At 56.0% G+C, this 27,171-nt stretch overlaps 1 protein-coding gene across 1 annotated transcript; it reads right to left on the reverse strand.

The window, feature by feature from the left end:
* Positions 1 to 1,191: 1,191 nt before the first annotated feature.
* Positions 1,192 to 26,834, reverse strand: Plxnb2 (plexin B2). Its single transcript, XM_036208070.1, has 38 exons — positions 26,685 to 26,834; positions 17,291 to 17,340; positions 16,669 to 16,715; positions 12,818 to 13,892; positions 12,482 to 12,664; positions 12,268 to 12,396; positions 11,416 to 11,516; positions 11,213 to 11,339; positions 10,882 to 11,035; positions 10,084 to 10,198; positions 9,874 to 9,982; positions 9,661 to 9,762; positions 9,282 to 9,374; positions 8,932 to 9,013; positions 8,698 to 8,858; positions 8,432 to 8,580; positions 8,242 to 8,350; positions 7,981 to 8,117; positions 7,688 to 7,858; positions 7,218 to 7,347; positions 6,866 to 7,093; positions 6,586 to 6,762; positions 6,347 to 6,486; positions 6,146 to 6,246; positions 5,776 to 6,005; positions 5,481 to 5,662; positions 5,176 to 5,242; positions 4,904 to 5,050; positions 4,566 to 4,722; positions 4,364 to 4,464; positions 4,195 to 4,279; positions 3,773 to 3,927; positions 3,518 to 3,678; positions 3,297 to 3,444; positions 2,852 to 2,916; positions 2,649 to 2,724; positions 2,150 to 2,224; positions 1,192 to 2,029 (listed from the first exon to the last, which is right to left on the reverse strand). Exons 4-38 carry the CDS (start codon positions 13,877 to 13,879, stop codon positions 1,925 to 1,927), a joined length of 5,514 nt encoding a protein of 1,837 aa, XP_036063963.1. The 5' UTR covers positions 13,880 to 13,892; positions 16,669 to 16,715; positions 17,291 to 17,340; positions 26,685 to 26,834; the 3' UTR covers positions 1,192 to 1,924.
* Between the last annotated feature and the right edge of the window lie 337 nt (positions 26,835 to 27,171).

Below are 27,171 nucleotides of genomic sequence, written 5' to 3' on the forward strand. Positions count from 1 at the left end.
AACCAAAAAAAAAAAAAAAACCTTGTGGAATGAATGAGGCTCTGTGTGTGGCGTGCGTATCTCAGTTTAACTCATACTGGAGTACTTTCTAGGTCTCTGCTCTGCGAGAGCCTGGAAATTAGGAGCAATCCTCTTTCCTACCCTGATGGTTTGAATGGGAAAAGACCCTATAGGCTCATGTTTGAATGCTTGGTCCCCAGTTGGTGGACTGTTTAGGATTAGGAGGTGTGGCCTTGTTGGAGGAGGTTTGACACTGGGGGTGGGCTTTGAGGTTTCAAAAGCGCATGCCAGTTGCAGTCTGTCTGGCTCTGCCTGTAACTTTCAGAACAGAGAGATGCCATGCCTGTCTGCCGCCACGCTCCCCACCATGATGGTCATGTATTAACCCTCTGAGACTGTAAGCAAGCTCCCAAATAAATGGTTTCTGTTCCAAGTTGCCTTGGTCATGGTGCCTCCTCACAGCAACAGAACAGTAACCAAGACATACACTAACAGATTCCTGGAACTCATGGCACCACTGACTCTCCGGCTGTGACTTTATTTTTTCCAAGACAAGGTTTCTCCGTGAAGTTTTGGTTCCTGTCCTGGATCTCGCTCTGAAGACCAGGCTGGCCTCGAACTCACAGAGATCCTCCTGGCTCTGCCTCCCGAGTGCTGGGATTAAAGGCGTGCGCCACCACCACCCGGCTTGGCCGTAGACTTTTTATCCTGTAACATCTTGTGGCACCGAGCAGGAGCTGATCTTAAGGCCCCCTTGGAACTCAGTGCACACACGATGTTCATACATATGAAACATGTGCTGTAAGGTGTCACCACACCTTAGAAACAGGTATGGAGGACCAGCCGGATGGCTCAGAGGTGAAAGGAGCTTGCCACCAAGCCTGATGACCTGTGTTTGATCCCCAGAACCCACAAGGTGGAGAGAAGCGGCTCCTCCAGAAGCAAGTGTGGGGATACAAGGTTAGGGTAAGGCACACAGCATCCTACTCTTGTCATGTGGAAAAAGGGTGAAGGAAAGCCAGGAGAGGGTGTGGAAGCTGAAGGCTGCCGAAGCCCAAGATACCCCCGACTGGCCCACCCAGGGGCCTATTTTGGTATCCGGAAAGAGGCTGTGAGCAGCATAGGCCCGAGGGATGATGGGGAAGGTGAGTAGGGACAGGTGGGCAGCCCAAGGAGAAACCCAGCCAACCAGAGAGTGAAAAAGACAACTATATTGGATTTACAATCAAGATTTACAAAAAGGGATGGGTGGTCCTGGGGGAGATGCTGTTCCAGCATCCCCAGATCCAGGCAGGGCCTCCAGGACAGCCTGTTTGACAGCTGAGACCAGGACCTCAGTTTTCTGGGTCCCTCTGGCCACCCGGGCCCCGACGTCTGACGTCCAGCTTGACCTTAGAGGTGGAGCCAGTGATGGGCCCTCAAAGTCCACCTGGAGTGCCTGCGCCCCATGGGGAGGCTCAGGTGAGGTCAGGAAGGGCATCGTACCGCTTTTTCTTCTCCTTCCATCTGGCAGACAGATACAGTCCAGGAACTGGCCATGGGAGCTACAGGCCGAACTCAGGGTATCTGAGGAGGCTAGGCTGCTGGTGCATGGGAAGGGGAGGCCAAGGCTCCACTGCCCCCAGTGGCCCAGTGTGGCTTCGTAAGGCACATTTGCGAATTACTCAGGAGACAACACAGAGAACACCCGATGCTGGTGCCATTGGAAGGAGCTGGTGCTGACTCGGGCGCCCGGGCAGTATTGCTCAGGAGAAAGGCGCTACAGTCTACAGGAGGTGGGCCCACTACACCCACTCCAGACACCTTGGGTGCAGCCTCTACTGGACAGAGAGAAGAACTCAGCCACAGCCAGTGCAATCTCACGCCAAGGGGCTGCCCTATGCCATGGCACCACACACCTGCATCCTCAAGCAAGTGCTGATGGTCAGAGATCTGTAACCTTGTTCTCAAGTGCAGCGGCGATCTGCTGCAGGCGGAAGGCCAACTGCATCTTCTGGGCTGCAGGGTCCTCCTCCAAAGCATTGATGATCTGGTGGGGCGGGGGCGGGGATGGAGATGGACACAGAGGGGACCTGTCAGGTGATCTGGTGGGGCTGGGGGGGGGGGGGGCAGGCTGTCCTGAATTTTACCACAGGGACACAGACCATACCTCGTCATAGTACTTTTGTGTATACTGGTAGAGCTGGTGCAGCGCCACAAGTGTGTTCAAGGAGTCTGTGTGTGCCTGGGGAACGACAGTATTACCCAGTATGAGACAGGGCTACGGGAGCCCCAAGACCAGTCCTACAGAACAGCAGGTTGTAATGTGTTGGCTGTGTGGCAACATCACAGATACACCGGTAAAAGGGCCACGCCCTGGTAAGGCCACATGCAAAGCCCATGCACTTGGCAGTAGCTGCTCAGCCATAGCCAGGATAGCAGGGCCCTGAGCTACTATACTCATTGCCTACACATCAGCCTCTACACACATGTTCGTTCACTTCTTCCTAGGACTCAGCTACACTCAAGGTAGCTTCCCTGACCAGCATGCCCACTCGGCCATCCTCTGCTTCCTTCATCGTAGTAGTAGCAAGCTCCACTGCGGTTCAGTGGCTGGCTCAGCAGTGGGCAGGAGAGCCCTTGCTCTTGTGGAACTCTGTGGCCCTTACCCGGGAAATCTCTGCCAAGTGTGTGTTCATGTCTTGGTCGCTGACCTGCACCATCTGCCGGATGCCCTTATAGTAGCTGAAAGAGAAGAAGGGTTATGGATGAAGGCAGAAAGAGAGTCTAAGGGGAAAAAGGGGTGCCAGACAGAGCCCGGGGTCTCTTAGGGATTCCCAGTCATTCCCCAGCCCTGCTCCACATCACTCACTCCTCCACCATCTTCTTGTAGGTAGAGATCTCCTTGGCATACAGCAGCTTGTTGCTGGGAGAGTCCTGTGGAAGACAAAAGCCTTGACACTGGGCTAGGCTCAGCCACTCGGTGGTCACAAAGCAGTAGCGAGGCTCCTGCTCAGAACTCTGTGTAAGAGAGCCCTGGGGGCTGGGGATGGTGGATGAGTAAAAAGGGACAGAAGCCCCGTGGGAAGTGACCATCTTCACGGCAGCCCCGAAGCCCTGGTCACCTTCCACCTGCTTCTGTCCCCAACTTTAGCCCCAAAACATATGAGCCCACATTAAGACAAGCTTTTGGTATAATCCAAACTCACCCCATCTCAGCCATAGCTTTCCCCCCATGGACGCTGTCCAGACTAGACCCTCCCTCCACCCGTCCTGGGCAGTTTGACCCAACTCTACGACCCACGAACCCTACTCACACGGCTCAGCTTGTGCTCTGTGCGAGTACAGGCATCCATGAAGGTCTGTGCAATCACGGACAGGGAGGCGTCCACCACTTCATGGACATGAACGTCAAAGATGAAGTGAGGATTCTTCAGGATGTTCACCCAGAACCGAAGCGGTAAACTGTAGCAGATGGACAAGGGAGTGAGGGCTGCGTCAGGCTATGGCAGGGGGGACAGACGGGGCAGGGCCTCACCTATTGGTCTTCCAGATGTGGATGGTATCCTCATCCCGGATGTCATGCTTCTCTGCCTGCTCATCCAAGAAATCAAAGAAGTACTTGACGGCGGGGGGTACTGCGTGCCCGGGTGCCAGCACACTTTGGAAAAAGTTGTCCACAAACTGCTGCAGTGTGCCCTGTAGAGGAGAGTGGCTCCGTGTGACCCCCTCGGGGCGCAGCCCAGGCACCAGTGTGTGAGGAGGATGTGTACCTGTGCATGAGTGTTATCACCTTGACTGAGAGCAACCGGGTCAGGTAGATCTCTGTGATGGCCTTGGTTCGCTCTTTCTCCTTCATGCTACCGCGCTTGGACTTGCCTTCATCTACCTCATCTGTTGGCCGCACCAAGTGCCACACACGGTTTTCCTCTTCCAGAAGGGCATGGCCTGGGGGGGAGCAGGGAGCTGAGGGATCCAGTTCCTTTAAGGTAGGCGTGGCCTGAAGCCTGGTATATAGGGTCCTATGGTCCACTAGGTGGCAGCAAAAAGAGGAAATGGTCTTCACAGACCTTTTCCTTTTTTTTTTTTTTTTTAGCCGGAGCTGAGGATCGAACCCAGGGCCTTGCGCTTGCTAGGCAAGTACTCACTCTACCACTGAGCTAAATCCCAGCCCCAGAACTTTTTCTATAAGGACAAGAAAGAGCATAGACTCACGTTCCCCAGGCAGGTCCTGTTGGCTGTCTTCCGGCTGCTGGGAGACTCCCACCTTAGACAGGATGAGGGTGGCTCCATCCCGGACCTGGGGATAGAGTCATGAGGGATGGCTATATTTCTGCTGTGGGATCCATTATTATTCCCCTGCCTGGGGGACCTCCACACTCACATTATAGTGCATAAGGGTGTTGATTCGTTTCCACCGGCCTTCCCGCTGAGAGGTAAGGTCCAAGTCAGACAGAATCTGGGCCGTGGACCCAGGACGCCATTCTGCAGAAGGACATAGTTCAGCTTCTGGAACCCAGGACCACATGGCTGCCCATACCTAGGAAGAGCTGGGCACATGGGCCTCGTGAACAGGTAGTACTCACCGAGGACCACACTGTCAGGCTTGGGCCAGCAAGAGCAGGGCTGTGTACGGTACACCTGATCAATGATCTTCTCTTTGACCTGAGATATGGTGTCGCAGTTGAGGACCTTAACTGGGATAGCATTAATACCTTCATCCTGAACGATCACGCTCACCGTCTGCCAGGGAACACAGGATGAGAAGGATCAGCTGAGGGAGGACCCTTGTAACCACACCTCTGCACCAGAGAGACCCTACCCGGCCAGGACAACTTGGCTTCATTCTGCTGCTGAGTTCAGATATGGGGTCCAAGTCCTGGCTCAGCTTCCCCTCTGCAGCTCCTGGCTCTGGGGGACTTACCAGAGGTGCGTATTCGACATCATCCCCAAGCAGCCCCGTGTCATTTAGGGTGTACTTGGCCTTCTTCTGCACAGCATCTACTGGTCCCTTTTCCACCTGGTGTTTGATGGCCTTGAAGAGCTTGTACAGGGGCTCACCTGCGCTATCCTGGAGCAAAGGGGCCTTATGAGTGGGAGACGTGGAACCGGACCTCCTTCAAGGCACTAGGCAGGCAGGTGTTGAGGGGGGATGGCACCAGTTCACCCATCCCTGACCCTAGAGTTGGAGCTCACCTTGAGGTACTGGTATAGACAGATGGACATCCAGTTGGACAGCATCCTCTCCACCACTGTCTCAGACCTGAGGGTACACAGAGGTCTCATATTCCCAAGGCCCAGCTGGTTCCAGGACCCCACCACAATGCACATGTGAGCAGAGAGGCAGTGTGGCCCCTATGGAGGGGCGTCCCCATCCAGATGGGCTATGTAGCAGCTTAGACCAAGGGCGGTACAGAGTGGGATCTGGCTTTGTGTCTGTCCAAAGAAGCCCGACCCAATCCCACCTGTCACTCATATGGTCCCCCCCGTCACCCACAAACCTTCGCAGCATCAGCTTGGGGTTCTTGGCCACCACATACTGCTCCATGAGTTCCAGGAAGAGCGTGCGCATGATGTCTGTGTAGTACTCCAGCTTCCCGTGCAAGGCCACGGTCAGCAACGAGGCAAAGTAGACCTTGGCACGAGCGGAGAACTCACGCTGATTCTCTAGGGTGCGGATGAACTGCAGAGCGACCGGGAAGAGAGGACAGTTGAGCATCCGTGCTACAGCCTCGCCCCACCCTGGCTTGGAGCCCCGCCATGGCCTGGCCCCCCACCCCCACCCCCTCTGCTCACATTGATGAGGAAGGACTTGCTGTTAAGCAGGTTGGAAAACTGGTAGAGGGCCTGCTCCACAATGGGCCGCCGTGACTCAGGAATGTCTAGCTTGCCAGTGATCATGACATCCTTGTCACCATCCTTGGAGGGCAGGAAGAAGACGCGGTCAGTGTAGGTCTTATAGTCCAGCGTGGGGATGCCCGCCTCATGCACATCATTTGTCTGGTCCTCCATCTCGATCATCAGGTCTGAGAAGAGAATGGAAGGCCAAAGTGAGGCATCCCTGGCCACCTCCCCCTGCAGTTTCTAGCCCTAAGAGGTGGTCTAAAAGATCCGGGGACTCTGAGAAGGGCAGCCTGTGGACCCACCTGCCAGAGGCAGCCCCTACCTGTGAATTCCTTCTTGCAGCGGTCACGGACACTCTCCTCCAAGCCTTCCAGCTGGGATTTAATCTTCTCATACTCACGCTCGGCCTGCTGGCTCTTCCTCCTGTTGAGCACAGAACAACGCTCAGTTATCAGTCAGCGGCTAGGGTCAGAAGGTCAGGAGCAAGAGGGATGAGGGGAGCGTTACCTGGGGCAGGACTCACCAGTAGCAGTAGATGGATACAGCAATGATAAACACCATGGGCACCATGACCAGAGGCAGGATGAGACTGAGCGGCACGTCACTCACACGTGTGTCATACTCCACCCGGCCTAGCACCCACTCTCGAGAGCCAAACTTCACCTGTGTGGAAGCTAGGGCTCAGCGCAGGCAGGTGCAGGCAGCGGTGGCTTCTCCTGAGAGGGTCCCCAGGCCCTCCACAGCCCTCCCGCTCTCACGCACAATGAACTCAGGCAGGTTGTGTGCCGTGTCACGCTTCTGCCGGCGCTTGGGCGGGGGCTGCACCTCTGGGGGTTCACAGTATAGGTCAGTCTCAGTCAGCGTCTTCATAATGCACCGCTCAGCACCCACAAATGCCTCAGCCTCCTCCAGCGTCATGGCCTTGTTCAGATTGGTTCCCTAGAGGGGGGGGGGGGGGGGGGTGGGGGAAAAAGAGGTCAGAATGATCAGCAAGAGTCCCTGCCCTGTACCAGGTCCCCATGCTGTAGGTCTGTCTCCTTACTCGGGCATGGATGAGCTTGTTGACCTGCTTCTTGACACCACCTGTGAAGTTCTCAAAGGTGGGATCTGCCACATACTCGAAGGCACCAGCTTCAGTCCTGAGCAGGGCACGATGACCGTCCATCTGTATCAATGCAGTGAGGTTGTAAGCCTCAGGTTCTTCAGGGACAGCAGGGGACAAGAAGACGACCTTGGTGTCGTTGTGGAACACGTACTCTGTGCCCATGATCTGTGGGATGGGGTCCAAACACTTCAGGCCGCTTGATGAAGACCTTGCCCCTCCAGGTCCCCAGTCGCTCATGTTCCCTTTTGGAACTGAGCCCTCAAGCCCACAGCAGCACAGCAGGACTGACCGTCATGGGCTCCAGGGACCCAGCCTCCCGCCGCCGTCGCCAGGACCTCAAGGGCTCCGCAATGACAACCATGGCAAACTTCTGGATGAGGCTGAAGCCCTGGCCTGTAACGTTGATGCTCCGGCCACCACTAGGAGTTGGAGAGAGGCAGTCTTGAGTGAGTTCAGCCAGGCAATGGAGATGCTCCGCCAGCTTCAGGGTTCCACTCTATCAGCTCATCCCCCAGGTGGGAAGTGGCACAGGAATAATGTGCCAAGTCAGAGGCAGGGGAAGTGGGGAAAGTGGCCCCGCTCTGACCCTGCCATCTGGGATCTGAGGAGGAAGCCCATCAGGGATCAGGGTGCAGTGGGGTTTTCCAGAGGATTCCTTCTCCTGTCCTGCCCAGCCCAGTTCTGCCACATTCCTCAGGTCAGCAGGAGGGGGTGGGGGGGGGTGAGGGAGGCACTAGCCAGGAAGGGGAGAAGCCACACCTGACAAAGCTTCTCAGCGGCTCAAAGGCTCTTAACACAGGGTTCTCACAGTAGGTGAAGGAGACACCAGAGCTGGGCACTAGGGAGCCCCCATAGGAGATTTCAAGCACCACCTGGCCTGGAGCCAACTGTGGACCTGTGATGCATTGCAGCTGTGCTCCAAACTTCGTCCTAGGGTGGGAGGTGCTTGTCAGTAGATGGGGCCAGTTCCACTGCCCCCTCCAGGGCAGACTCAGGCCTTCCCACCCTTTCCCCAAGGGCAGGCAGGCTCAGCAGCCATGAGCAACACATACACTTCACAAGGGACGTTCCTGAGTGTCACCCGCACATCTTCCTTGGAGCCTGTGTCCAGGTGAGTGCCATTGATGGTCAATGTGGTACCACCTGCCTGCGGCCCCTGTTGAGGCTCCACACTGAGAGGCTGGGGTTGCTGAGAGCAACACATATAGTTTAGTGCCAAGGACCCAGGCCAGGGGTCTCCAGATAGTGGTTATTGTTAGAAGCCAACTGCTATGGGGTCAGGAGCTGGACTCACAGCTTGGTCAGGCACTTACTTGATAAGTGAACTGGACATGTGGCGGGGAATGGCCGAGTTTTCCATTAACATCCACCTCAATACCTCCCGTGAAAGGCATCTCCGAAGCCTCAATTGCACACACAATCCTGTCGACAGACAGCACCCTGTCAGCTCTTTACCACTGTATCATCTGCGCAGGGAGCTCAGGCTGACGGCGGTTCACTCACCGGGTAGATACAGAGTACCATTTTGGTTCAAAGGCACAGTTTTGGCCAGCCACAGTGATCTTCTTGACATCATCGGCTGTGATACCCAAATTGGACCCGTGGATAGTGACGCGGATGCCCCCACCCAGTGGGCCTGTCTCGGGCTGGATCTGAAATTGGCAGAGCCCGGGTGAGCGAACGGCTTGGGAAGATGAAGACGTGGGGATGGGGAGGGGGGGGGGGACAGACAGACGGGTCCAGACGGGTCAAGCTGTGACAAAACTCACCCTGGTAATGACTGGTGGCGGGCATTCGGAAGTAACATTGCTGCACAGAGTCTCGTACACACACCTGTTCTGCCCACGGCACCACACACACCTGTAGGCAGGATCGGCAGCCAGACACAGGCTGCAGTCACTGCGGCCGAAGGAGCAGTTGTAGAGTGTCACTGTGGGGGAGACTACAGAGTTAGCTGTCCTTCTGTTTGGTCCCTCCCCCACCTTCCCCCAGATGCCACCTACCTTGTAGCTTGCTGTCAATGTTCTTGTCAGAGGACTTAACATACAGGTGAAGAGGCAGGGTCTCATTACCATCATGGGATAGCTGCATGGGACACACAGGGACAAACTGTACTTCCTGATACCCCCAAAGCCATGGGAATATCCCTCTACTGCCAAAGGTCAGTGAAGTCTGCCAGCAATTGGTAAGCATCGACACACATACCATGGGAAGATGAGTATGTCTGGGGACATAGGCAGAGATGCTTGGGGACCACAAGGCACAGGGCAGGGGGGACAAGACCCTGGCTAAGCTCTAGTCCTAGAGGTAAGTAAGACCCACCCTCCAGCCCTCAGACCAGTTGTAGCAGTACCTTTGGGGTCTTAAAAGAGAAGGCCTCTGGCTCCAGCATAGTCACAGTCGCCTCGAACTTCAGCAGGTCACTGCCCACAGAGAGGGAAGAGACCTAAATAAAGAGAGGCCAGTCAGCATCCTCTAGGTAAGCCGGCACACTGTCTTGCCCCCGCCAAGGCAGAGAATCTGTGTCCCCAGGAGCTCCTGGAAGAGCCCCACCACCTAGTCTGTTCCACGCTCAGGGACCTCTGAAGACCCTCTGCCTCCCTCCCTATCTCTAATGTCTCCTGAATGCTCTCAGTGCTGAATGGAGACCCAGGGACCCCCCACTCCAGGAGGAAGACTCTCAAGCAAGCCCCTACGACCACCGGCTAGACTTCGCCCCAGGCCTTTTCTACCTGCACAGTGTCCAAGTTTTTGCCCTGGAAGGTCACTTCCGTCTCATGGTTCATGGGGATGACCAAAGGGCTAGGGGCCAGGAACTGGGGACAGTTGTCCTCCTGGGAGAGAGAGAGAGAGAGAGAGAGAGAGAGAGAGAGAGAGCTGGTGAGCTGGAGCGTCTCCTACCACCTGTGGTCCTAACCACAGTTGTATCTGAGTGGCTGGCTCACCATGTGGGCACGGATGACTCCATCCTCTGGGTTGGATGAGGCCTCCTGACACTCGTGGTACAGCAAGTTCCACTGACACATCCAGCGGTTGCTAGCGCAAGAGATGCACCTGGGCGAGAGGGTAATAAGGGTGTAAGGGGCCTGGAGTGGGGGAGGGACATAGGGGTGGGGTAGGGTCGAGGGGGCCTCGAAAGGCAGCCAAGGACTCACGGCAGGTTCTCCACCAGGCTCATAGCCTCTCTGCAGTCATAGAAAGGATACTGGTGGGAGGTGAGGAAGACATTGCCTCGCTTGAAGAGGAGCTGGATGCTCACAGCCACATGGTCTGCAGAATGCAGGTGGGAACAGGGTTAGGTCAGGTGGAGCTGGAGCAGAAGGGTGGAGCTGGGCCTCCCCCAGTGCCCAGCTGAAAGCAGGCCTGTGCCGGAGCCGTAGGATGCGATATGGATACCCCAGTCTGTAGGCTCAGCTGGCCTGCTGATGCTGTCAAATCTGGGCTCTGGTCTCAGCTCCCAGGGCTAGGCTCATCTTTCTCCCCTGGGCTTGGCTGCTTTCGTACCCTCTCTCTGTTCCTGCAAGTGCTGAGGGGCGGTGGCTCCTCAGAGTCTGGGTGGGAGGACCTCCCAGGCCACTGCCTCTATCACCCTGTGGCCTCATGGCCTTGTTACCACCGACACTCAAGGGACAGACAGATATAGCACCTGTCTTAAGGCCCAGAGTAAGGCCTTCAGCCTCAGGAGACAACTCCAGCTGCCTTGGGACCTCTGTGCAAATAACTTGCAGGGGATCTTGATCTTGGCCTCCCCAGAACAGAGCACTCAGCCTCAGGCCAAGACCTAGGTGCTCTCAAATTTGGGATTCCCCCCCCCCCAATAACAGCGGCCTGCATCCAGGATTGGCTCATGCATGGTGCCAATGGAACTATAACGTGAGAGCAGACTAGGAAGAGCTGTGTGCAGGCCAAAGGAAGCTGTACAGGTCCAGGGGCTAAAGGATATGAGATCTCACCTTGGCCTGGTGGTGTGCTAGGGATGTTGCTTGAGGAGTTACAGATGACGGTGTCCCCCTCTACCCGGGCACGGTGTGGTGGTGATTCACCAAAGAGGCACAGCAACTCATCCTCCTCAGTCAGGGTGGGTAGGGGGCTGACAGACAGCCGTACCTGCAGGGGAGACACAGTACCTAGAACCTGCCTTTCTGTCGAGGATGCTCATGTGGTCCTGGGTACAAGGGCAACTTGTGGTTTCCTTGTTTCTCTGATAGCTCTCAGCTGGCAGTTGTGTAAGAAGAGCCCCACCTGGCCCTGCACGCCACTGCCTGCCACCTGTCACACACACACCTCTCCTTGGGCCCGCCGGCTCATGTTCTGTGGATTAGCATCAGTGATGGCCACACAGGACTTGCTCCGGCTCCATAGCCAGTGGCCAGCTTCCTCAGCCCGTGAGCACTCCGCCTTCCTGGTACATCTGCAAGGACAGAGAGTAACCTCAGCGCCAGGACCCTTTGGCCTCCAGGCCATCGGAGCAAGGACAAACTGCTCACCGTCCCTCAACGACACACCAGCCACAGTATGGATCCTGGGAGTCACGACACTGAGCACAGGTTAGGTAGCTTAGACATTCTTGCACTGGGAGCCGGAACACCTAGAGGTGAGATAGTAGGGCCATGGGGGAACATGACTTACAGACACGGGGCCCTACCTTAGACACCAGACTCTCCTGGGACTACTGGCAGGGAATCCCCCTGGGCCAGCTTGGTGGTAGGGATTCATAACCACCTACAAGCTTAGGGCAGGATCAGAAAGGGAAACCTTGGCTGGGCGGTGGTGGCACATGCTTTTAATCCCAGCACCAGGGAGGCAGAGGCAGGCGGATCTCTGAGAGTTCGAGGCCAGCCTGGTCTTCAGGACAAGATCCAGGACAGCCAGGGCTGTTACACAGAGAAACCTTGTCTTGAAAAAAATGCCCGGAGTCCCTAGCCAGGAAGTAGTGACACACGCCTTTAATCCCAGCACTCACTCAGGAGGCAGAGGCAGGTGGATCTCTGTGAGTTCAAGGCCAGCCTGGGCTACAGAGTGAATTCCAGGAAAGGCTCCAAAGCTACAGAGAAACCCTGTCTCAAACCCACCCCAAAGAAGAAAGACACCCCCCTGCCTCAAAAGAAAAGAAATGGGAAAAACCTCCTTGAGAAAAGGAAGATTAGAGATTTAGCTCAGCGATAAAGCACTTGCCTCCCATGCAAGAACTCCCTAGTTCTAATTCCTAGTGCTAAAAAAAAACCTCTGAAAAAATAACGACGGTGCTGTAAAGACTCTGTCCAACTGTCCAAGGCAAGGCTCGGCATACCCTCTAGGCCTGTTTCAAAATGGCCTTCTGGGGCCCTCTTTAGGCTGACCTTGTCCTGGGTCATAGCATACAGACTGGACAGGTTTCCAGACAGTGCCAGGTCCTGCTTGATTTTCTTGTTGATGTCTACCGGGATAGAGCCATACTCTGCAGAAGTGCCATCTGGGGCAAGGTATACCTGTGGACACCAAGGCAGTCCATGAGAACAGGGGGACATCATGCCCAATTGGCTCCTCTAGGAACCGCTCTGCCTGGGGCAATACCTTAAGGATCCGGCCATCTGAGGTGCCCAGGAAGGCAACAATATGTCCATTCTCGGCAGTTACCGTCACTGCTGTCAGATTCAGGCCCCCACGGGACAGCAGGGCTGTGGTGTCAAGTCCATCACGACTGCCCAGTGGGTAGGGCAGATGCTCCGAACCACATGGGAAGCTCTTGCTGGCACCCTGTGGATCACAGCATCAGGACGGGTCCTTGTCTCCCAGGCTTTTCCCTACCAGGGCGCCAAGCTATAGGAATCAGACCCTATCCTCCACAACACAAATCTACTCTGACACTCAAGGGGGAAACATACACCCATGAACAGGCAAGACACGTACTAGCACATGGCCACCACACTGGATGTCTCCGTGGAAGGGCTTGTAGAAGTTGTCACGGACTGTCTCTTGGGTACCTGTGTAGCAGGTATTACGGTTGGCTTCCATCTTGGCATTGACTTCATCTAGTGGGAAAACACAGAGGCCTGCACCAGGCCCCCCACTGCTCCGGCCATCTCTGCTGAAGACAGCATAGAGTATCCTGCCAGCTACAGAAGCCGCTAGGCAGGTACCGAAGGCAGAGTCTTGGGGGTAACCGGGATCCAGACACCGCAGGTCCATCTCCACATAGGAGTAGTAGGAGGGGTCATCTTTGCACATGCGTGCCAGCAGCGTGCGGTTCCTGGCAGGGTGCTTGTCTTGCTGGTTGAAGATGAAGAAGACATAGAGGCCATCCTCGAAGGCTGTGACGAACTGCTGAGTGTTGGTGGACAGGTAGCCAGCCTTGAAGGTGGTGTGGTCTGAGTAAGCCTCAAAGGCCTCCCGGCCCTCGGCCCTGTCCAGGAGGCGGGTGCTCACGATGATGCCATTGTCGTGTGGTCCATTGCCTTTGCCCACAAACAGCACACGGTCACCAGCAGGGCCCGTGGAGCTCACCAGTCCAACTGTGGCCACTCTTTCATCATTGCTGGCTACGAAGGACTTCTCACCACTACCGTCCTCATAGAAGAGGCGCACCGAGATATTGCTCAAGGCACGCAGAGCACAGATGCCCTTGAAAAGGCTGCCGCACTCGACCAGGCGTTTCCCAGGTGGGTCGAGCAGCAGCAGCTGGTTGACGTTGTCAGTGAGCACAGCTTCGTGGCACTGGCTGGCCTCTATGGGTGGTGTGCACTTCTTGTTATCCATGGCGGGGCCTGTGACCACATGCTGCTGGAGATGCAGGTCAGCACTCAGCTGGTAGAGCGCGTTCACTGCCCCAACATATACCACACCCGAGGCCTCATCCACAACCAGGTGGTTCAGCTCTGTGTCACTGCGGAAACTCTCCGGCTTGCGGGACCGTAGGCTCAGCCCTAGGCCTACCAGACCCAGGAAGGTCAGGGCCCAGAGCGACAGAGCCATTGCCCCCAGAACTCTGTGGGGAGAGACAGTAAGGGTCAGATAAGCCCAGGACTCTGCTCATCCAGGCCCTGCCCTGTATGTCCATAAAACAGGCCACCGAGGGACATAATCTGGAGTGGGCACCCAAGGGGTAGGTCTAGGAAGACTCCTAGCTATTCATACACATTCCTCTCAAGAAGCTACAGGTGGGGTTGGGGATTTAGCTCAGTGGTAGAGCGCTTGCCTAGCAAGCGCAAGACCCTGGGTTCGATCCTCAGCTAAAAAAAAAAAAAAAAAAAGAAGCCACAGGTGGTCTCCGGGTACAAACCCCAGACTTGTGGACATGTAGACCCATACTGCTTGAGACCAGGGCTGCAACCAAAGGCCCATACACACGACCCAGGCAAGCACAGTCTATTTATGTCCCCTTCCAGGGCTCTTTGGCCCAGGACGGCCTCATTTGCTGTGCTGCCTCCTGGGGAGGGGTGAGCAGCATTAAATCCACCAGTTTAGAGAGGGGTGTGTGTGTGTTGACATGTAGATGCACGAACCATTCAGGATCCTGGGTCAAGAGTCCAACTGGAGGAAAATCTAGGGTCTCACAGGTGGACCCTGTGGACAGACTCAGCTTTGTCTCCTAGATGCCTGAAAACACCCTCAACTCCAGGACCTCCTGGGTGTGCCTGGAACAGTATGACTGTCCATAGGGCACAAAAGCAAGGATGTCTCCAGAGGCTCTACTACTCCCCTATTTAAGACCACTCTAGGGCAGGGGTAGACTTAAGAGCACTGGCTGCTCTTCCAGAGGACCTGAGTTCAATTCCCAGCATTGACCTGGCAGCTCATAACCATCTGTAACTCTAGTCCCAGTGAATCTAACACTTTTTTTTTTTTTTTTTTTTGGCCTCCACAGGTATCAGGCACACAGGTGATACACAGACATACACACCAACAAAACACTCATACACATAAAATAAATTTAAATCAAAAAAGACTACCTTAAACATCACCTCTTACATATTCTAATTCCCCATAAAAAATTAAAATTTAAACATGAAAACGATTCTAGGTCACACTTTTCAGGCTCTGTAACTTTCCAGTCACAGATGAAGGAACAGCTTACAGAGAGGAAGTAACTTCCCTAAAGGCAGCCTGCATGAGGTGGGGGGGGAGGGCAGGAGGCTGACCTACCTCCGACTCCTGCTCTCTTGGAGAACCCCTAGCTGGTATCCCTCTCCTCCAAGAGGACCCTGCTCTGCCTGTTGTCAAAGACATCTCTGAACTGCGGGGGAAGCTGAGTATACTGCAATGAGGTCGGGGCTTTGCTCACGAGTGCTGCAGCTGTCCTGTTCTATTCTCTACCCCCTCATAAGCCTCCGCAGACCTAGAGGTATAACCCACTGAGGAAGAAGCGCATGTCCAGTCGAGTGGTGGTGGTGCACGCCTTTAATCCCAGCACTCGGGAGGCAGAGCCAGGTGGATCTCTGTGAGTTCGAGGCCAGCTTGGTCTACAGAGTGAGCTCCAGGACAGGCACCAAAACTACAGAGAAACCCTGTCTCGAGAAAAAAACAACACCCCCCCCCCCAAAAAAAAGCAGCGCATGTCCAAAAGAAAGTGTGGTGCAAAATGCAAGGGCAACCCCAGACCTCATTAAGAGACTAGGTTAGGGAGACGGCTTCAGTCAGAGACAGGAAGACTTCACAAGCCCTTTAAGACCCAGCCCACTCTAAGATTCTAAGGCCTAGCTCAGAACCTGGAGCAGCATCCAGATGCCAGCCCCATGGGGATGGTCCTGTGGTTTTACTAACCAACTTCCCTCCCAGGTTTCTCCATGCAAGTCCACTCCCCAAAGGCCACCACACCACAGCCTGATGGCTAGAGCCTGCTTGTTCCGGCTTATGGATGTGGCTCACCGGTTCTAACTCACCAAATCGCTGCAGCTTGTCAGCTCCCAGGAGCAGAGAATGAATGGAATGTTCCCAGCCAGAAGGGGGTGGAAGGGGGTGAGGCGTGGGCGTGGGAGGAGCTACAGTCTCAGCACAGCTGAAACCTAACCAGCCACCCTCTTTTAAATGTGGTTGTGCCAGCCTCCGCCCCCGACCTCTACTGGTGTTTAAAGCTCAAGGCTGGAACCTAGAGCTAACTAGCTAGGGAACCCTCTCTCTACTCTTTACTCTGGAAACTCTCTACTCTTTCCACCTTCTCCAACTGCCCTCCACGGGCCTCCCTACGAGACCTGCCAAGTGGGCTTCTCTCCAATTAATCTCAGGCAGGGGACTGACCACCTCTTCCCTTGGAGCTTGGAGCTCACACTCTTGGGAAGCTCACACATCTTCGGCACTCCTACACACCCAGAAACCAAGGTAGTGGGATAAGGAAGCTCCAGTCCCAGTGTCTTCTGGGTGATAAAAGGGACCTGGATTGTATTCTACAGGTGGCAGCTCCCTTCTACTTCCTGGACAAACAAGGCCTAGAGTGACCTGCTTGGCCAGGCCCAGGAGCAAAGAGCACCTGACCTCGCCAGTGCTCTGGCAGTACAGGCTGGAGGCGCCAGGCACAGCCAACTGAAGCTTCCTGCCGCTGATGTTCCTGGAATGGGAGGGCAAGCACAGGAACTTCCTGTTTTGGACTAAATCCAGGACCCCTATTTGCCTGGCTGGTGGGGATTTCCTCAGGGGTACCAGTTAGCCCTCCTCCTCCTCCTGAAGTTTGGAGGTACACTTCCAAGAAGCCACATGCACAGAGGAGCAGCCTCAGGGCCCCACAAGGGATGATTCTCAGCACTCCTGGGCTTATTGCACTCACTCACCAAGGCGCCAGTGGTCTCAGTCTCTGTTTTAGACTGGCATCGGGACTCTGGAGGAGGCAAAGAGAGATAGAGAGCAGTCACTCTGGGTGGCTGTCCTGACTCCACCTATCTCCTCTATCTTCTCACTCCCAGTAAGGCCCTCCTTTAGACACTCCCAGGCATCTCGCCCAACTTCTAAAGCAAGCATATTGACCTGGTCTTTGCAAAACATAAGCAAGTCATGCTACTTTCTCTTCTGCTCAGAAGCAGGTAGCTTCTTTCCACTGTAAGTCTATGGTACTATCTGCTCTTTAAAACTACAAGCATAACCAGGCGGTGGTGTCGAACACCTTTAGTCCCAACACTCGGGGATTAAGGGCAGAGGCAGATGGATTTCTTTCTGTGTTGGAGGCCAGCCTGGTCTACCAAAGTGAGTTCCGAGGACAGCCACAGCTATACAGAGAAACCCTGTCTCAAACAAACGAACTAACAAAAACCGAAATCAAAAGAACCAAAAACAAACCAACCAACCCAAAACACTGTTTCTGAAAAAAAAAAAAAAAAAAGGCATACCCACAACAGGGCAATTCTGAAAAAAAAAAAAAAAAAATAGGCATACCCACAACAGGGCAATTCTACTTACTAGCTGGGTGACCTTGTGCAAGTTAACTTCTCTGTGCCTCATTTCCCCATCTGCAAAACGGACACAGTAATAATAAGTTAACCCTAGGCGTTAGAAAGAGTAAATGAGTTCATTCATGAAAAGCCTGCGAGTGATACACTGTAGCACTCAGCAGCTCTCTCTATTGTATTCCTTCTCCTAGAAGCAGTCCTTGGAAGCCCAGATGGAAGTACAGACCAAGGGTAACGTCTTAGCAGGTTTGTTGGAGGGAGCAATTTGGCAACTCATCCAGCTGCCAGCCAGAGGTTACTCCAGGGAAAATGAATGGCAAAGGGTCTACGCAAACATACCAAGATCCCCCATCACCCATTCTACCAGTGTGCTAGCTCCCGGGTTCTCTGAGCTTTCAACCCAACCTGAAAACTATGTGGGAACTTTAGGGACAAGGAGGAAGTAAGTACACCCAGCCGCAGCTGAGACACTACAAGCCTGTCCTTAGCCTTGCTGGCCCAACTGGCTACACTTCTAGGCAGTGTCCACCTCCAACCCTACCAAGACTCTCCACTTGCCCTGTGTAGCATGGTTCCCCTAGCCCATACCCTCAGAGAGTTGACCCAGACCTGGACCTATGGTGAGTCCAAGGAGTCCGTCACGCCCCACGTTGCAGTGTCTTCAGCCCCTAACCTGGTCAAGGGGCTGCACGGGGCACAGGGCATCTTTTTGCCCCCCGTACTCAATACAGCATTTGTAACACGAACCAACAGTCTGCTCTTCAGACACAGCGGCCAAACCACGGGACAGCGTCAGCCCCGTGAGAATTCCGGGACCCAGCAGATGTTGACTGCTGCTAGCAGAAGCCTTGTACTGACACCTTCACGCAGACATACCACCTGCAGCCTCTCTGTGCCTGGGGGCAGCTCTAGCTTCCTCTGGCCCCTGTCCCTCAGCCTCCTCTACCTCTAGAATTCTCACAGCAGACCTTCTAGGTTCCAGTTGTCCATTGGGGGTGGGGGTCTCCTGAAGGTAAGGCCAAGGGGGATGGCAACTTTGTCATACATACTTCAGAAGGGTGTGAAGAGCCACCCATTGACCAATCAGAGCCCACCATTCAGACTCCACTGAAGGCAGGCCAGCTGTCTCCTCCTCTATCAGGATCCTCTCAGCTACCACTTCTTAGATAGAAAGCTAACATCCATACTACAATTCTAGGTCACTAAGCCCTGGGCTGATGCTCCCAACCAGTCACCTCTGTCTCCCAGGATTGTGCCCCCTCCCCAACAGCCCAGACACAGAACTCGGCCTCAGCCCTGTAGGGCTCTGGTTCGAATCTAGTACTGCCTCTTTCTGGCAGAGTAACACGGGCTACTTACAAAGCTGCTCTGTGTGGTTTCCCCACATGTAGGTTGGACATAATAATATCTATGATCTTCCCCAGGGAGCCGTATGTGGGCCAAGTCTGACCCAGGGATGAGAATGGGAACCGGGGCGACCAGTGGAAATACAGTGTTGAGGGATGAGAGCACATGTAACCAGGGCCAGCTCCTAGGTCTGGAACTTAACAGTCTCTCTCTTCGGCCAGAATTCTGAGGGCCAGCACATCCTGGACGGTTTGGTGAGCAACAAAAGCCCTTCGTCAGCTGGATGCTCTGAGGCTTCCCTCTTCGGGTTCCTCTTCTCCAGGCCTCTCTTGAGGCCAATTCCATGGTGCACCGGGTGGTGGGGGTAGGGGGTGGGGGACGGCGGACAGGACCCGACCAGCTTAGGACAGCCTCGCAGGGCAGGGTTAGATAGAGTTGGGATTCGTTTCTTAGTGTGAGTGGCTTTTTTAAGGCTCAGATCAAATCAACGTTGTGGACAAGTGTGGCCCAACAGGAGATCAGAGCTGGGATCTCCCCCAGGGACCAAGACAGCAAACCGGAGACACCAGGGACTGGCAGGGAGACGGGACCGATTCCCACTAAAGCCAGGATTCTAAGAAATAGGGTGGGAATTGCACCACCCCCAGGGCAGGACAGGGGAGCCCAATCAGCGGACTACAATCCAGGGGCGCAGGGCCACAGAGAAACCGATGCTGCCCCTCCCCCGCCGCAGCTGGCAGCCATGAGGCGGGGCGTCCGCTCTCGGAAAGCTACGAAAATCTGCAATTAGCTGCGAGCGTTAAACAAATCAGGAGAGACAAAACAGGCCGCGGCGCCCGCAAATCCAAGCCTTCGCTGTTTTCAAAACAAGCCTGAGGGAGGGGCTGCGACAGGGGTCTGCGCGGAGCTCGACGCCTCTCGGGAGCACCGCCGCCACAGACGCGGTGGTGTCGCACCCAGAACCGACAACGGGATCGCGCAGAAGACCCCGAGGGGGGCGCGGTCTGTGCCCGAGTACCCGGCTCCACCCACCTGACAACCTGGTCAGAGTACAGTCCAGGAGGCTTGGTCGATTCCCGAACCCCGGAGCCAGCCCTGGCCTCATTCCTCGTAGGTGTCAGGGCCCCTCCCCCAGAGCCGTTTCCGCCAGACTCCTCTGGGATCACAAGCCGGTTACCTGGGAACTGCCCTGGAGGCGGACCCCAGACGTGAACGGGGACGCGCGGCCCAAGCTCCCCGCCAGGGGCATGGCCACGCCCACGGTCCTAGAACCCAGGGGTCAGGCCCCCCGCGCTCTGCTTCCACATTTTGGCCCCGCACCCCAGCGCGCACCTAGAGGGGAACACGTGGACTGCGCTTTTGGCGCCAGCCTCACCAGGTCGGGGAAACTCACAAGGCGATGGGCAGGTGGGAGCCCAACCTCGGGTGACAATGGCAGCAGAGGCAACCGTCAAGAGCCAAGAACTATATCCCTGCGGTGCTGATCGGGTGTCAGAAACAGCCGAAGGCAGGACCGGCCATTACCTACCCCAAGCCCTCCCAGTCGTAGAAGACAAGCAATGCGAAGCTCCGCCCCACGGCCGGTAGCTCCGCCCCCGCCCAGGGTCAGTTCCAGGGCTCGGCCCCCTAAGCAGGGGTCAGCTAACCAAGCGTGACCTTGTCTTCCAGCAGCCTCAGGCCAGACCACGGGGATATCCGCCCAGACTCCTCACGGGAAAAGCCAGCCCTAAGGAAACTATGCTACCTGATCTGGAACAGGGGTGGGGCTCCAGGGAAAGGCTGATGTGCTAACCTGAGTCAGGGCTCCCAACCTCTCACAGGGCTCAGAGTAAAGGACGCCTCCCAAGCAGAGGGCGTTTGCAGCCTTTCCCTAGAAATCCAAGCCCCTGGATCTTTGGGCCCATCTCTGCCCCCACCATCCCAGATCGTCCACTCGCTTTCCCACTCCCGAGGAGTGCATCCAACAAAGCCATCTCTCTGTCTGAGACTTAATCTCCCAGGATCTCCACTATCGGCCATGGCCCTCAGGTGCCTCAAGAGCTAACCTGTCAAAGCCCCAAGGGCTTCTTCAAGTCTCCTCTTCCCTTCCTTAGAGCCAGCTGCAGCCTCTGTATATTGTGGGGAACTTACACTGGGTACCCCACACTGCCAACCATTGAGCTGGCTTGGTCCCCATGAACAACTGTCCCCCCATCCCTAGGTTTAAAGCCACCACAGTGTCTTGCCTGGGAATGGGAGAGCTACTCTGGGATCTCCAGCATTCCCCTCTTTACCTAGCTACACTGCCAGCCTCCAGATTCATCACTCTGTGGATTTACTGTGCTCCTGGAGGACCTCCAAACGGAAGGAGGTCACAAATGGTTCCTGTCTCCATCACCACCATAGTCAGCTCATCCGGACTGGGAATGTTCAGACAGATGCCATAGGAAGGCTCGGATGGGGACTTGGGGACCCTGCGTTGCCGGTTACCATGTTTACCTTCCTATTCCACATCCCTGTACTCCTGCCCCACCCACACCTCTCCTCTCCTTTCCCAGCTCACTGAGGACTGGCTAGATGCTGCTAGCCAGGGCAGCCTGAAGCTCATGGAGCCTGCAGTTTGCTCAGAACCAGTTCCACAGATTCAGCATGGGTGGGGGTTGGGGGGGTGCAATTCAGTGGCATGGGGGAGGGCCTGAGTGAGTGAGGAGCCAACAAGGCCTGTAATCTCCCTGTCAGCCTGTCAGTGTCTCATCGGTCACCCTAGCCCCTCCTCCCCCCATCACTGTTGAACCCTACAATTAGCTTAGGGCACCTCGCCAAGCCTGGGTGCCAGCCACCACTCACACATGACCACACATGTACAGGCACACACATGTCCATGATGTTGCCAGAGTCTCGCCGGCAGGAAGGTCTTGCCCCAACACCTGGAATCAATTCCCCGGCATGACCTAAGGGGCTGTGAAAATGGGGGATATACATACTGGGCCATCCCAGGATGCCCTAAGAGATTTGTTGGAGCTGGGAGGGCAGGGGTTGGCCTTGAGGGAGGGAGCTGCTCACTGGTGATTGTCCCCCCATCCACATTAAGCCGGGGCCCTGGCAGGCACATGGTACTTTATGGAGTGCTGGAAAGGGTCTGAAAGTGAAATAGTGAGCAGGGTTCCATGTCCAAGTGACACAATGGGGCAGGCACTCAAGGCCTAGGAGGGACGAGGGCCTGGGATTTTCCAATGAGGAAATGCCCAACTTGGAGTGGGAGTTGATCCTGGTATATACATACATGGGGTGGGGAATTTGGAGCCCCAGACCCAATTTCTCCCCATGGTGTCTTCAAGTCTACATGGTACACCTGAAAGAGGTGAAGAGATGTGGTCCAGGGAGCACTCCTGGACAAGGGAGGGGCTGCCTAGAGCCCTCCTCCTTCTGACATAGGGGTTTTGGCCGAGGCATCCCAGGATAATATTCCAAATCAGGCCTGAGGTTAAGGTGGAGGTAGGGAGGCTGAACCTCCTGCTCCTAAGGCCAGTCTAGGGAAATATTTCTGAGGCTGGGGTAGTGAGTGGGTCATTCCAGAGCCTTTTCTCTTCTGTCACCCACCCCTCATCCTGGCAGCTTACCCAGCTCAATTTAAAATAGCTGTTCCTACTTGCTGGGCAGGGAAGAGGTGCCCTGGTATCAAGTGCATGATGACGGGGTCGAGTGTGACCCGCAAGCGGGGTGCTTCTGTGTCCCAGGGTAACTGCTATCTTCTACAGAAAGCCTTCAGCTTCTGAACAACACAAATGCCACCCGGTTCCTCCCAAACTAGACAGACCCACACTCTTGTGCTGGAGTTGTCCTAAGACTTAAGCAACTTGCCTAGGTTAGAAAAAGGTGCCGGGCGGTGGTGGCACACGCCTTTAATCCCAGCACTCGGGAGGCAGAGCCAGGTGGATCTCTGAGAGTTCAAGGCCAGCCTGGTCTCCAAAGCGAGTTCCAGGAAAGGCGCAAAGCTACCCAGAGAAACCCTGTCTCGAAAAAACAAACAAACAAAAACGTTAGAGCTCCAGGCGGTGGCAGTGTCGAATGCCTTTAATCCGATCCAGGACAGGCACCAAAACTTCACGGAGAAACCTTGTCTTAAAAAACGAAAAAGGTTAGGGCTCTTGAGGATGGAGTGACAGTCACCGAGGGCTGTGTGTCAATCACAGAACATCCTCTTAACCAGTCACCCATGCACTGTTGAGGAACTCTTAAGATGGCCTGAGACTTCTGCCCATGTACACAGCCACCTTCTTACATAAGAGCTCCCCAAAGTGTCTGTCTTGACACAGGGAACCATCTAAAAGGTCAACATTAATGCTTGTTCCTTTCTTTTTCACGCAGGGCCCCCCATGGGAACTACTGAACAACTGAGCCAGAGGGACCCCTGCCTCCAAGTGCCCGGACCCTGTGTCCAGACAGGACATGCCCCAGGCCAGGCTGCTGGGCTGATGGAAGAGCTGGAGTTTGAACCAAGGATATACCTGTAGGACCTACCCCTCCCCACTTCCTCTCCTTGAGGCCTAGAGCCGGGACCCAGCTGACACCAGAAAGGGGAACTGCTGGGTTTCTGAAGTCCAGGGTCCTCGGGGAGCTGAGGAAGAAAGAGGGTGTGGGCACCAAGCCCAGCCCTGCCCCCGGGCACAGTGTCCCAATCCAGGTTGAGCCCCTTCTGTGTGTGTGTGTGTGTGTGTGTAGTCCACTGGGACCCCAGGCAGCTCAGGTGTGAACTCAGCAGTCCACAGGGACACCCAGAGAAGGCTGCCAGCCGTGAGGGCGGCAAGGAGCCAGGCTGGGGGAGGGGACTGCAGAGGCGGGACCCGAGAGTGACAAAGGACAGGAAATAGTGCTACCAGCTCCAAGTCTGGATGGCTCGGGATCTTCCCAGTGACAAGACTGTCCCTGTGAGGTGGTTCAGATCCACTCCGGTCCTTGACACCCCAGGGGTTGAGACCAATCACGGTCACAGGTTGATGAATTTCAGAGTAAGGAAGGCTTCTCTGGGGTTGGGGTACGGGAAGGATAGCAAAGGCCCTTCCTATCCTTTCAGATGCTCTACTGGGGTAGAAGGGTCAGTGGGATGTTCCAGAGGCAGCCCCTGTAGTCAGAGAGCTGAGGACAGGGCAGAGTCCTTGCTATGTCAACAGAAGGGAGCAAGAGCCTCACACAGCTGGGGGGAGAGAGCAGAGCAGAAGCTATCTGGGGATATGAAACCATGGAGAGGAAGAAAGAGAAGTCACATGAGGTCTGGAAAGAGAAGAGCTGGGGCAGCTGCCCCTAATACCCTATTCTGAACTGCCCCCCCCAACACACACACTTCAGCCCTTCCCAGACTATAATTAGTCAGAACCCAGCCCCGCCCCACCCACAACCCCACCCTAAAGACAAACAGCCATTAGTCCTAGGGGCTGGTAGCCCCTCCCCAGCCCCTACCCCTATCTAATGGCCCAATTGGCACAGAAGGGTGGTGAGGTTAGTAGAGGCAGCCTCAGCTTCATCCACAGGCTCTCCAGAGCCTTCACTACCAGGCCTTGGTTGGAGTTCTAATCAACTTATCCCCCTTTCCCTCACCACGCCAGTCCTTTTACAAGAGGCCCTCAAAAGGGACAAAAAGCTTACTCCCTGAATATCAAGAGCAAGTGCGGGGGGGGGGGGCTGGAAGCAGCAGGAGGGACAGAAGACATAAGCAAGGAGTGCCTTGACTGCAGGGTGACAATCCTCAGTGGCAGAGTGGTAGGCAAGTAGTCTTGCCTAGCCTTGCCTACATCCAACATCCCCGAGGAACCATTAGCACTGACCATCAGGAGAGGTATGAGGCAGAGGACACGTCATGGGGGATGTCCTAGAACAGCTAGAGATCTGGTAGGGGGGACATGTGCCATATGGACGCCTCTGTAGGCTGTCAGCCCAGCCTAGCCCAATCCTTTCCAATCCAATCTCTTCTGCTCCACTAGCAGGGGCCGGGGCCAAGTCCCTGGGCTTCCTGCCCTTGGCCATCGGCTGCTGGCTCTACCTCCCAAAGTGGTACCCATGCAGGCTCCTGGGCAGTCATGAGCCAGCCCCAGGAGCCAACTCAGGAACATCCCAACGGCTCCTTGTGGGGACCTTTATCCGCTCACCTGTGGGGATGACCTGACCAGTATCACATCCCAATGTGGGGGTGGGGGGAAGACAGCCCCTCGGTGAGCAGCTGGTCAGTGAGAAGACAGGAAGGTAGCCTGAAGTTTAGCTCCAGGAGTGTGACCCATCCAAGGTGCACGGTTTGGGGGAGTAAACCTGGTCTTCCACCTGGCTCTGAAGTACTTCCTGCCTCATGGGCTCTCTCAGAGGAGCCTGAGCAGATTCCAGGCTGGGCAGGGCTCACAAAGGAGCCGACCTTGAGGACCTTCTCCAACCCAAGGTGACACATGCCCTCCTACCCCGCCCCTGACTGGTCTGAGCAGCCATGGGAGGTGGTGGAGCTGCCTGGACTTGCCGGCCCCGCCCTCCTGGGGTTCTCAACCCCGCCCTCCTGGGGTTCGCCACTCACGGCCCGGAAGTGGGTCCCTTCAGCCTCCCCTCCAGCTTCAGCCTCCTCTTTGGGTAGCTGGAATCGCTGGACTCGGCTGGATAATCCAAAATAATTCCTCCTTGGCAGGCAGCCCGTGGGGGAGGGGGAAACTCACATTCCAAACTCTTGTTTTTCTAAGTAACTTCCCTGAGTTCCTGGGGCTAGGAACCTCCGGCCAGTCCTCAGGCCTCCCTAACTCCATGCAAGGGTGTGAGACTGGGTGCCCAAGGCTCTGTAGTCTACCTGCTTATTTCTCAGTCTTCTCCAGCAATTTCCATACAACACAATAAGGTTTGGCACATTCCACAAAACACCTCCTGTGCTCGTCCTACTTTCGTAGGAACCTCACCTTCTGACCAAAGAGCAAGAACCCTTCGTACTGGCAGTCCAGCTTTCTGACGGTATTCCCTATGTGCCCGGGTAGCATCCGGGTGTGGGATCAGACTGACAGCTCCCACCCTCAAGGTGTGTGGGGGCAGTCTGAGAAGTTCAGCTTTAAAACCGTCAATACAGACGGAAGACAGACATTAGTGGGGGCACTCCCCAAGGCAAATGAGGGCCCTGAGAGCTTCCGTTCCCCCAGAACATTACACTGGCTTTGGGGCCTGGCTTCAGCTCCAGTTCTGACCACCACCACCACCACCACCATGGTGGTCACTGGCCGACCTCCCTTCCTGCCTTCTCCAAGGAGCTAGAAAGAGGAGTTAAGTGACGTGGCCAGAAACTCTAGGATTCTGAAGCTCAGAAACCCCCAGATGGGGAGAAAGGACCCACCCACACACAAATCTGCCACACAGCCTGGCCAGAGGGACAGTAAGGGCAGATAGATGCAGGAGAGCTCCCTGCAGAAGGTATATGGAAGTGAAGGGCTAGACTGTGAAAGCACCCTCCAAGTTCTAAGCCCCAGTGTCCCTCCAAACACCACAACAACGAACTACACTAGAAGCTGCCGAAACCTTGCCGGGAGGCGTGGGGCCTCACCAGGTACTACTGGTGGTTCTTTCTGTCCCTTGTTCTCTGTCCCAGAAGGTGTGGGGACTGCTGTGGTTGTGCACCCCTGGAAAAAAAAGCCCCAACAGAGCCTGGATCTGCGCAGGCTTCGCTTGAGAACTGGGGCCTGGAGGTCCGGCACAACAGGGGTGACTCGCTCTGGTCCATCGATTCGGCGGCGAAGAGGTAGGGGCGCCGGCCGTGAGAGAGGCTTTGAAACTACACCGGGTAGGGTGCAGCACCACTGGGTCTCTGGGACCCGGCCTGCCAGGCCAGTCTACCAACATCCCGGCGCGCAGGACCTCGTCACCAACCGGTGGGGCAGGAGCAGCCAGGCCCAGCCGGTTGGACAGACAGACACAGGGCAAAGACGCAGGCCCGCGTCGCCCTCCGCGCAGCGGCACTGCGCTAGCACCCCCGCGTCTGGGGGCGCAAGCCGAGGCCGAGCGGCATGGACGGCGAAGCCTGGGCCTGCGCGACGCCCCCCCGCAGTTCCCGTCCCCAAGTGCGGTACCTGCTCCTCCGCAGCCGTCGCTCGATGGCGCCGGGACCGCGCTCTGCGTTGCGCTCCGGCCCGCGCGGCTGCCATGGAGACGGGCCTTTGTGTGGCCGAGGAGGGGCCGGAGCGCGCGGGAGCCGCCGGCCCCGCCCCCGCCAGGGGAGAAGGAGGGCGGGGAGGACAGGGGCGGGCGAGAGGGAGGGACGAGACTAAGGGATTGAAGATAGCCCAGGAAGGGTAGGAGGGGCGCCTGGCGTCCCTAAGGCACCCCGCGTTTCCCCCGACTCAGAGCCACTTAAGCGCACTGCTTTGCTTGGAGGTTCGCGCCTGTAGCAATCCGCGAGCCCTGTCTGCTGCAGTCGCGTCCCCCCCCCCCCCCCCCCCCCCGCCGCCCCGTCATCAGAGGAGTTTGCTGAGGCTGGGCACCACCCCGGGAGTGCCCCAGGCCGAACTGAATGGCGCACGCGGCCCGGCACTAGTGGGTGGCTTCGGCAGGGCCAGA

This window comes from Onychomys torridus, chromosome 16 (genome assembly GCF_903995425.1).
Source record: "Onychomys torridus chromosome 16, mOncTor1.1, whole genome shotgun sequence".
In the NCBI taxonomy this organism is placed as follows: Eukaryota; Metazoa; Chordata; class Mammalia; order Rodentia; family Cricetidae; genus Onychomys; species Onychomys torridus.

What these genes read in the sequence shown, in the direction of transcription:
- Plxnb2 (XM_036208070.1), bottom strand. Translation starts at nt 13,879, where the DNA reads ATGGCTCTGTCGCTCTGGGCCCTGACCTTCCTGGGTCTGGTAGGCCTA. An exon ending in TCTCTTTTAAGACCCCAAAG is followed by an intron (nt 9,014 to 9,281) that starts GTACTGCTACAA and finishes TGTCCCATGCAG; the next exon opens with CTATCCCATGATGGTAATGA. An exon ending in ACACCCTTATGCACTATAAT is followed by an intron (nt 4,280 to 4,363) that starts GTGAGTGTGGAG and finishes CTCTATCCCCAG; the next exon opens with GTCCGGGATGGAGCCACCCT.